General features: G+C 41.6%; 1 protein-coding gene across 1 annotated transcript; it reads left to right on the top strand.

Annotated features, from left to right (window-relative positions):
- The first annotated feature begins 1756 nt into the window (after window positions 1-1756).
- Window positions 1757-10045, top strand: LOC119272889. The gene is made up of 11 exons (XM_037554248.1): window positions 1757-2097; window positions 2513-2593; window positions 3265-4365; window positions 5291-5376; window positions 5967-6751; window positions 6842-7258; window positions 7351-8095; window positions 8165-8395; window positions 8467-8588; window positions 8669-9100; window positions 9180-10045. The coding sequence occupies exons 1-11, from the start codon at window positions 2017-2019 to the stop codon at window positions 9851-9853; spliced, it is 4755 nt and encodes a 1584-aa protein (XP_037410145.1). The 5' UTR covers window positions 1757-2016; the 3' UTR covers window positions 9854-10045.
- Window positions 10046-10304: the final 259 nt, after the last annotated feature.

Below are 10304 nucleotides of genomic sequence, written 5' to 3'. Positions count from 1 at the left end.
ATGAAAACGTACCAACAAGCGATATGTCATTCGATTTTGTACGGAAAGGAGCAGCAACGGACAACGGTACGTACGCACGCTCTTATGTCGGCGAGATGCATAGTACGTACGCACCGAAGCGTCGACATACCACGCTCGCGTTACGCGTACGTGCCTAAGATGTGAATCTCGTTTACTCCCTCCGTCTGGAAATACTTGTCATCAAAATGGATGTACGTAAAAGAAGCACACCACAACTAGATTAACCCTATTTAGAATCGGTGCAATGCTTGCGACTTGCGAGCGTACTCCCTCCGTTCATAAATACAATATATTCTAACTTTTTTAATAATCATATAGACACATTTTAGTGTGTTTATTCACTTGTTTCAATCCATTTGTGGTGCATATTAAAATATACAAAACATCGTATATTCAGAGGAGTACTCACGTACGTGCAAATTATGGCCTCATTGTTGCTTATAGTAAAGTATACTTTTTAACCATGCAAAAAAATCTTTTAAGAAGGAAAGTAAATAATTTAGATTTTGCTTTGCTTCATCCCTATAGAAAGTGTACAGATTTTGATGTAGATTGAAGATGAAGATTACAAGTTATCCATTTCAATCAAAAAGGATAATATAGTATTTTGTAAAACATCAATCTATTCAATGCATTTGATCTGCATGCTGATATGGCTAGTCCTTTTAATCAACTTTAAGATTCGTGTAATTTTTTAGCGGGGTGTACCAAAGAAAAACTCATGATTTGTCTATTGCAAATGTGGCCATAATATGATTAGTCGGGTGCTTGTGAGCACAAGGTGTGACGAAAGAACCAAAAATTGGTTGCGGCGAGATATTTTTTTGAAACTAGGGTTGCAGCGAGATACAAGTATAATATAATACACATAGGGTATAAATATTTATATCCCAAAATTGTTTGGGGAGATCTCATAAGGGTTGAAAGATCACGGAACAGGATTATCCATGCGCTTGAGAACGCAATGTATGACGAAAGAACCATTGTCTGATTGCAAGTAGATAAACATGGAAAATAAACATTTTTTCTTGGATTATTTGATAAATCTCGTAGAGGTGGGTAGGTCGTAGAATGAGTAAAGCGCTTGCGAACACAAGGTGTGACGAAAGAACAATTGTCTGGTCATAGTCAGATTTGAGTCAAAGTAAAAGATATTAGGAAATAAATGTTTTAACTCTTGACATTATTTTGTAGATTTTGTAAAAGCGGGTAGGTCGTAAATTAGCATTAGTATCACGCTCGCGAACGCGAAGTGTGACGAAAGAACAACTGTCTGGTCTGAATCAAAGTAAATGACAAAGAAAACAAATGTTTTACCTCTTTTACCAAATTTATTTTATGAAAATATTGTAAAAGTGGTTAGGTCGCAAAGTAGGGATAATCACCCGTTCACGGACACGAAGAGTGACGAAAGAACCAATGTCGGGTTGTAGTCGGGTCTGAGTCAAGTAACGTAGATAAGTATCCAGTCTGTAATGGCCTGTTTTGGCATACTAAAAAAATATTCCCACCCTAGAAAAGTTACATAATTCCCTTTAACTGCACAGAAAAATCACAGCCTTTGCCTGGTAGGTAAATAAATACTTGCTTATTTTTGATAAACAAATAAATACTTGCTACAAAACCATTTTAAAGCTGTGGCTATGGGCTATGACGTGTGACTGACAGACGGGGCCCGCCAACCCATCCTCGTTCCCGTCCCGTTTCATTTCCCCGTCCCCCCTCTCCTCTCCTCTCGCTCCCCCGTCGCGTCACCGCCCCGAGGGACTCCAAAACTGAAGCACTCTCTCTCATCCCCTCCCCTCCCCTCTCCTCTCTCCCTCCCTCCCTCATCGGCTGCGCTCCGCTGCTTCCTCCCCACGCTAGAGCGAAACCCCAACCCATCTCCGTCTCTCTCCGGAGGACTGGTTGCGGATGGACGGCGCCGCGCCGCTCGCCGCCGGGCGGTAGGGCTCGCCCCGATCGGCGAGGGGGCAGTGGGGTGGGCCCGGGCATATGAGGGCGCCGCAAGACCGCGAACGCACGATGAGGGATCTCTACGATCGTACGCGCCACAAGGATCTCGCGCTCCTCGAGGTACATCCGTCCGCCGCTTCCGTTCTCTCGCCCTGTCTACCCCTGACGATTGCGTTCGGTTGTTGTTGGTGGCGGCGGCGGCGGCCTCGGGTTTTTGGGGATTGGATGGGATGGGATTGGGCGACATAGGTGGCGTCGGGGCTTCGAGATTCGAGGTTTCGTTACGCGTGAGCGTTCGTGACACTGTGCGCGCGTGCGCGCTTGTGGATTGCTTGTTTCGTTAGGTTATTTTTTGGGGGTTGGGGAGCGTCTGCGGGCGACGCGGTTTTGCGAGGGTCGAATCGGATTTGATCGAATCCATTGATTTGAATTCCCCGTATGGTTCGTCATATTATTTTTCGCACCGATTTAGGCGTCAGTCTAACAGATTTCGTGAGTTGCGCTCGTTATTTATTGTTGTGTTTATTCCTTTCAGGAATCGAACAAGGAACAACGCGGTGGCGGTGCAGTACGGGCAGAGGGCTCTGAACAGCGGGGACTGGCCCCCAAGATAGAGGTGAGCATTGCAGGGTGTGGTTGTCCCTGAATATGCAGCAACATATTCTTCTTCTATGGGAATTTCGTGCAAATGCGCATGTTGGTTCGGTCATCTGATGCCCACAGGTTTCATATGATGAGTTTAGTCTACATTATTCCTGTGCGTTGTGATGCCTCTCGCATGTAGATTAGCTGGTGTGGCATCAGATGCTCATAGGTGATTCTGATCCCATAATGCTGTATAGTGCATCCTCTGCTTTGGGGATGACTTAATCTCCTGTGAAAAAGGGCTTCACAGTACTTATCCGCTTTGAAATATTTCATTACTACACTCCAATGGCCTTTTTTTACTCGGTTAGTATAGGCTAATCATGATTTTATTGCCGCGAATAATACGCTGTACATTGATGTTTATAAAGTGAGTAGACAATGTATGCCAAACAGTCCATTTCCTAATCTTGAAAATGCTTCTGGATTACCAGCCGTCGATTGAAGGTAATAAATCTTAGATCAGTCCAGCAGATTGCGGATGAAACAGAGATAGTATGTTAATCCTAGCAATGCTTAATCTTATGTTTTAATCAGTTGCAGGGATGATCTACTTAGTCATCCCATGTTATGTTCCTGTTGTATCTGTAGAGTGCATTTTTGTGGCTTACCAAGACTTAATGTTGGTCCACCTTTTGCCAGGACAACCCTACAGTAAGAAAAAGACCAGTGCCAAGTGATGGTCCTCATGTGAAAGCAGAATCTGGCACTTGTAATGTCTGTTCTGCTCCTTGCTCCTCTTGCCTACACAGAGATCTTGCACCTGTTGATTCCAATATGGACTGCGGATCATCTCAAACGTGCTGTGCAAGGTCAGAATCAAGAACTAATTTGTTAGTTCGTAGTGGGAAAGGGCTCCGTACAAAGGGAGGTGAAAATGATGATGAACTTAGTGCCACTTCAAGCCATGCTTCCTATTCCGAAAATGGTGGACATAAGGCTATGGCGAGATCCATTGCAGCAGATTCAGAGGTTAACATGCCGGCAAAACGTAGAAGGCTATTGAGCGATACGAGGTCACCTAGAGAAGAGTGCCACGATGATAGTAACTCGTGTGTTACTGGTACATCAGCAGCAAGCAAACTTCTGCTGGATAAGAAAAAGGATAAACTATCTACTTCTGCGTCAAGTCGTGATCTCACTGTCAAGGACAAGAACATTGCTGGTCCTAACAGACTAAGAAATTCCCTTGTGGAAGAATCTACAGAGAAGAAGAGATCTGATGTTCATATTGTCCCACCTAGCTCATCCGACCGATCAGCTCCTGCAGATTCTCCTACATTTATGACCAAAAAGTTACTCCGAACTCAGTCCTCTGTTAGTGCATCTCAAGGATTATCTCCTAAAAAGTCAAGCCAGGGTTTAGGGAATTCACAAGATAATTTAGCGCAACAACCTTCTGAGGAAGTTCCAAATAATGACATAGATCATTTACCAGGAGGAAAATTAAGCAGGCCTGTGATTGGTGGTGACAAGCATGATATGGTGACTAGTTGCAGTACGAGTAGCAAAAATAAAATCAAGGCTGGATCTTCATCAACAGAACTGGAAACTGGCACCCGTTGCACGAGGAATGGCAGTCAAGAACACACTGACATTCTATCTGATGATTTTGCTAAGAGGAATGACAATGTTCAACAAGACCAGAACCAAGGTTTACCAACGGATAAAGCTAGTGATAAAGAGTTGAATACACAGAATGATGCTATGATAGAGTGCGGGAACTCAGAAAGCTTAATAGATGTAAGTATCTCCGCAATCCTTCTTTGTGCCACTGTACTCTCTTTCAAAATGCAGCTCCTATAATCATGTTAATTTGTTATGTGAACCTTAGTTAACATGGTGTTTAGTCAAAAATTCAAATGTAAGATACCCCATATTTGTAAGTTTGGGGTGAGCTTGGATCGAGAGATCAGTAAGTATTGACGAAGGTTTAACATATAGGCCACTGTTCAGTTGGTGTGGAACATGCTTAAGATGACACATTCTGTAGAATACTTGTGGACTGTTAGAACATGAAATGGACCTTTATCTCACTCCAGCCATTTGCTTCTTTGTTTCATCTGGAAAATTGATTGAAGTCGTGAATTTTTACTTTGATGCTTGAAGTCAAAATAGTCTTCTGTGCAATGTGTGAAATGATGAAATAATAACATCTGGTATAGCTCGTTAATCATTTTTAGTTATGCATGGCGACTATGTAAAGATTTAGTTTAGTACAGAGGATTTATTTTTTTGGTTAGCGACCTCCATGGAAGCATAAAACGTAAAAACTTACAAACTAGTGCTTGGGTTCCTCAGAAGGGAAAAATTTGTGCTTATAATAACACACTCAATGGGAAGTTTGTACTATGGAGATAATTGTTATATGAGAAAGTATCCGGTGGAAACTGGTGAATATAATTTATTTTGTTATATATATCCTTGTACTCATCCAAGATTTGGTGGTAGGGACCATATTCTGGGTTTTCTATCGCATATCCATTTGCATGTAGGTTCAACTCCTAATTAAGACTTAACGCTTCATAAATATTGCCATGATATTTGAGTGCACTTGGAGAATATAATTTATTATATGCTTTGGTTGCATTTCCTTTTCTGCTGTCTGTATTTTTTTCATTATCATTGTGTTGTAACACTTACTTCTCTGGTTTACATTGTACCCCAGGTTAATGTTTGTGATATATGTGGAGATGTCGGTAGGGAATATCTTCTGGCTACATGCACTAGATGCCTTGAGGGGGCGGAGCATACGTAAGATAAACACCGCCATGCCTTATTTTAAGTTATCAGTAATATTTCATTTGCAAGTGAAGTCTTTCTCAGATTTGAAAGTTATTTTTCTGTTCACACTGGGAGTAATATTTTTGGAAAGCATGAATTATGTGCATAAATTAACTAGCTTTCAGAGGATGATTATTCTTGCATCCCTCTTTTAAGACATGTACCATGATGGGGCTATAGATTGAATCTAGGTGTCTACTTATATACCAAACAATCTGTTAGGGTAGTTTCTCAAAAATAATAATAATAATGTATGAGGGTTCTATTATCAAAAATATACTATGCTGATGGCTTTACACATGTATTGCAATTTTCTTTCTACAATATTTACATACATATCAATTCCGTCAGAGTAGATGATGAAAGGAAAGATATAAGGAGAAACATTTTACTTATTTTGGAAAACATTTTGCATACAAGGGAAAATATTTTACTTATTTGGACTATTCTACTGGTTGTATGGTAGCCTCTTATGAAGGGATTTTTTTTACTTATTTGGACTATTCTACTTATTTTGGAGTAATATGCTAGCTACTGACATTACATTTATTGTTGAATAGTTATTGCATGCGAGTGAAATTGGATAAGGTTCCAGATGGTGAATGGTTATGTGAAGAATGCCAGCTTAATGAAGATCGAATTAAAACAAGAGGCAACCGCGGTGCATCAACAGTTGACATTTCAAATGGGAAGAACCAAGATTCAGAAAGCATGAGCAACCCTAAGACCGCTTTGACTAATTTGGGCGCTCAACAAATTGCTTCTGGTACACCGGTAACTGATCACTTGTCTGGTAATAATGTAAAGCTGCATTCAGGCTCAACTGATACAGATGCACGACAAGTGAAGTGTGCCAGCCCAAATGCCGGGAGGCTGGATGCAAAGAGTAAAAACTTTGGGAGTATGGCAAATCGTAAGAGGCTTCAAATTGTCACCTCTGACACGGAAACACGGCCACCCACTTGCGGCACACCATCAGCCGGAAGATTAGGCAAGAAGTACGAAAGTTCAGAAGATTTATTGAATCGTAAGAAATTGCGAATTGCCACTGATATGGAATTGCCAATGTCAAGTGAAGGCCTGCTGAGTCCACCTAAATCGTCCAAGAGGCATGCAGAGAATGCGTCATCCTCTAATCCAAGGCCGTTCAAGACAGAAAGCCCTAGGAAACATGACATTTTCTCTCATCAAAACTCGTTTAAGAAATCCAACAAGGGAAATCTTAAGCCACCTGATAATGCTCCAGTGAAGGGTGTTCAGGCAGTCAAAAGTTCCATGACCTTATCACGGTCATATTCATTAGGAAGCCTGGCTAATGGCAAAGCGCCAGTTCCTTCACCACGAGGTTTGACCAAACACTTTATTCGCAATAATATGTCTATTCCCTTTTTTTGTTAGTATACTGCATTGTTAACTTCTTAACTTGGTCCACTAGGTCCTTTATCGAAACAATTGTCTTTCAACAATTCGAAGAGCGAACCAAAGGTCAAGCAGTTAGCAGAAGGTGTGGCAAGCAAGCTGAAGCCTGTAAAACATTCCCCAATAGATGTTAGAGAAAAGGGGCCAATGAGAAAGCTTATGAAATCAGAGTCATTCAAGCGCGAGGGTTCAGTTAGTAAAGACTCCAGTTCATTAAAACAGAATAAATCATCTCTCTTGTCTCGAGATGAAAGAACAAGAATGTTGAAGCCGATGAGCGATAAGAGTTTCTTAGAAAGAAGGCCTTCTTTTATTCTTCAGAAACCACCTTTATCACCAAGGCCTGATAGTTCTGTGAAGTCGGGAGATAGAAAAGTCGACCAAGATAATCCAAGGCCTGGACCAAGCATACTAAAAACTAGCAAAAAGCCAGGTAAGCACTGTTCATTTCTAATTATTTTTTTTGAGGAAATATCAGGGTTCAGTTTATTGACAAGCTTTCATTCCATGGCTTGCTGCAATTAGGTAACATCGAAAAGAAGCAGATCTCTGCTTTCTGTAACAGTGAAAAGCGGGGCATTGCTATTCACCAAACATCAACAGGAGTGGTTTCTTCTAAAGATGCTAATACTGTAAAGACTTCTGATCCACTGCTTCCAGTGGAAAATGTTAATAAGGATAATGATTGTGTGGGTGAAGCTTCACTCATTCTTAGGAAAAATGATAATAAAATGTCAACTAATCCTGAGGTGCTTTCCACACCATTGGCCATGACCTGTGAAACAGATTTACAAAATATGGTGCCAAGAGCAAGCGCTTCAGAAGATTTGACTCCTAATGTGGGACAATGCCAGCCTTTGGCCATGACTTCTGAATCACAAAGTATGGTGCCAAGAGCAAGTTCTTCAGAAGAGTTGACTCCTAATGTGGGACAATGCCAGCCTTTGGCCATGACTTCTGAATCAGATTTACTAAGTATGGTTCCAAGAGAAAGTGCTTCAGAAGATTTGACTCCTAATGTGGGACAATGCCAGCAAGAGGTTTTGGAAAGCACTGAACATAAGTCAATTAAAAGTGCAGAGGAAGTTCAGGCTGCAGAAGACATATTGCCCGAGAGTCCACATGATCCCCTAATGGCACAAAAACTCTGTGCCCCTGAAAACAAATTGAGCGAGCCAAATTTGAAGCATCAAGATTCTTTTGATCAGTTGCCTACTCTTGGGAATCTTTCCAGAACTTTAGTTATTCCAGAGCAGACTTACATCTGGCAGTATGTTCTCTCCCCTTAGCCCAGTTACCTAGTTAGTTATCATATTTTTAACATGTATTTCTTTTCCAGAGGTATCTTTGAGGTTTCAAGAACTGGAATCTCTTCCGAACTATATGATGGGATTCAGGCCCACTTGTCCACCTGTACCTCGGCCAAAGCACTTGAAGTAGTCAAACAATTACCTCAGAGAATTCGGCTCATAGAAGTTCCACGTTGTTCATCGTGGCCACATCAATTTAAGGAAGTACAGCCGAGTGAAGATAACATTGCTCTTTTTTTCTTTGCTCAAGATGTTGAAAGGTAATGCTCAATGTTTGATTACTTTATCTTCTGTCCTCAATAAGCTAGCTGATTTCCCTGTCTCCTTGCAGTTATGAAAGATACGGCAAACTCTTGGAAAAGTTGCTTGTTGAAGACTTGTGCCTCACAACAAATATTAATGGCGTTGAACTTCTCATTTTGTCATCTGATAATTTGCCGGAAAAGATTCAACGTAAGGCCTACGTTAGTTCTTTTTATTGTCTAAAAAAATAATCTCTGGGTGACTCATTTAACTGATTCAATAATTTCCAGGGTGGAATGGCTTTCTTTACTTTTGGGGCGTCTTCTACGCGAGGAAAGCAAATAGCTCAACAGAGCTTGTAGTGAAAAATCCTTGTCCACTAGTGTCAACCACTGAACCTTTTGATAAGCCTGTGTGTTCCCCTAAGGTTCCTCAATCTTTGGGTATAGATTTGAACCAGTGCCCTGATGATGAATTATATGATTCACCCGTATCTCTTGGATCAGAGACAGAGAAGTCAGGTGCATCTGAAGATCACAAGACTTTGATGGGGTCGACAAATGGGAATGAAAATCTGGATGCATGTGAAATACATCATCAAGAAACTGCAGTCACCAGGGAGATTGTATTGGGAAGTGGTACTGCAGTTGTCTGTGAAACTTATACTCCCATGGGCTCAGGAGGTCACAACATGAAATTGGAATATCCAAGTGATACAACAGGTGCTGCTATTTTAGAATAATAACATGAGCTACTGATTGCAGCTAGATGTTTTGCTGATCATCATCTTACTTATTCCAGGTGGCTCAGGAACTGAAGGCAGAGACAGCATGAAGGATGAGGAGATCTTTAGTATGAATGAAGCTCCATGCTATGTCGAACGACATGTGGGTGCAAGCAGATCAATGCCTGACAATATATTGGCCAAGAAGAAGGCGCTCACATCGTTGACAGAAGTATCGTTACAACATCAAAGTGAATCAATCCTGAAGGCGGACTTCGTTTTGCATGATTCTGAGTCAAGCTACAAAAGGCAAAAGATTGTTAATGGAGATGAACAACTACCTAGCGAGCGCTTGTCGAAGATACATTCCCTACCAGCTGGTTGGCGTACTCCATACGATGACTCACGTTATGCATACAAGGGTCTCTCAGATCTAGGTTCGACGACAAAAGCCATCTCAGATCAAGTTGTTCATGTTCTTTCGTCTGATGATGAAGGCTCTCCAGAACATACTACTATGAATAAGGCACCGCTGAAGGCAGAACAGGGATCCTCCTCCCCTCTGTTGTCACTATCCCTGTCTACAGCGGCAAAGACGCGCAAACTTGCCAGTTCGGACGCAGGAGATGATCGATCGTTGTCTCTTTCTCTTGGCCTCCCTCTCCCTGGTGTTGCAAAAGGAAACCAGGCTCTGGAGATAAAGCAGTTTCTGCCGGAGAAGCCTGGCATAAATACCTCTTTTCATCTTTAGATATGCGGGTGTACAGTTTTGTGCTGTGTTTAACTTTATGGAGTTTAGACAGGGTAGAAGTATGGTATAGTTGTTAAATTATGAACATCTTGGTCTTATTGCACTGCTCTATGCATCTCCTGCAACTGTTGGTTCATGCTAGTCTGGTGATGGTATTGACTGCTTTTGTTTGATCTATGGAGTTTTTAGTTGCGGAATGTGAATACTTTCATACACCTTCGTTAACTTGATACTTACCCTGGTGGACGAAATTTTGAAGTACCAGAACTTGCATGTATATCTATATGACAGCAAATAGGTACTGCAGGTGCCACTTGTTGTCCATTGATTCGCCGGGGATTATTGCTTGTCTTTGTTGAACTTGAATTTCATTTGACATGCAGTGAGGTAGGAGTTATCGAGTTTCACACGCGGGAGGCAGCTTCTCTACGTTCTACTACACGGTACCCTT

This window comes from Triticum dicoccoides, chromosome 1A, assembly GCF_002162155.2.
Source record: "Triticum dicoccoides isolate Atlit2015 ecotype Zavitan chromosome 1A, WEW_v2.0, whole genome shotgun sequence".
NCBI classification, from domain to species: Eukaryota; Viridiplantae; Streptophyta; class Magnoliopsida; order Poales; family Poaceae; genus Triticum; species Triticum dicoccoides.
Note: the sequence above shows the minus strand (reverse complement) of the source record. Positions and strands in the feature narration are given on the sequence as shown.

What these genes read in the sequence shown, in the direction of transcription:
- LOC119272889 (XM_037554248.1), top strand. Translation starts at nt 2,017, where the DNA reads ATGAGGGCGCCGCAAGACCGCGAACGCACGATGAGGGATCTCTACGAT. An exon ending in GACTGGCCCCCAAGATAGAG is followed by an intron (nt 2,594 to 3,264) that starts GTGAGCATTGCA and finishes ACCTTTTGCCAG; the next exon opens with GACAACCCTACAGTAAGAAA. An exon ending in TTTGCCGGAAAAGATTCAAC is followed by an intron (nt 8,589 to 8,668) that starts GTAAGGCCTACG and finishes AATAATTTCCAG; the next exon opens with GGTGGAATGGCTTTCTTTAC.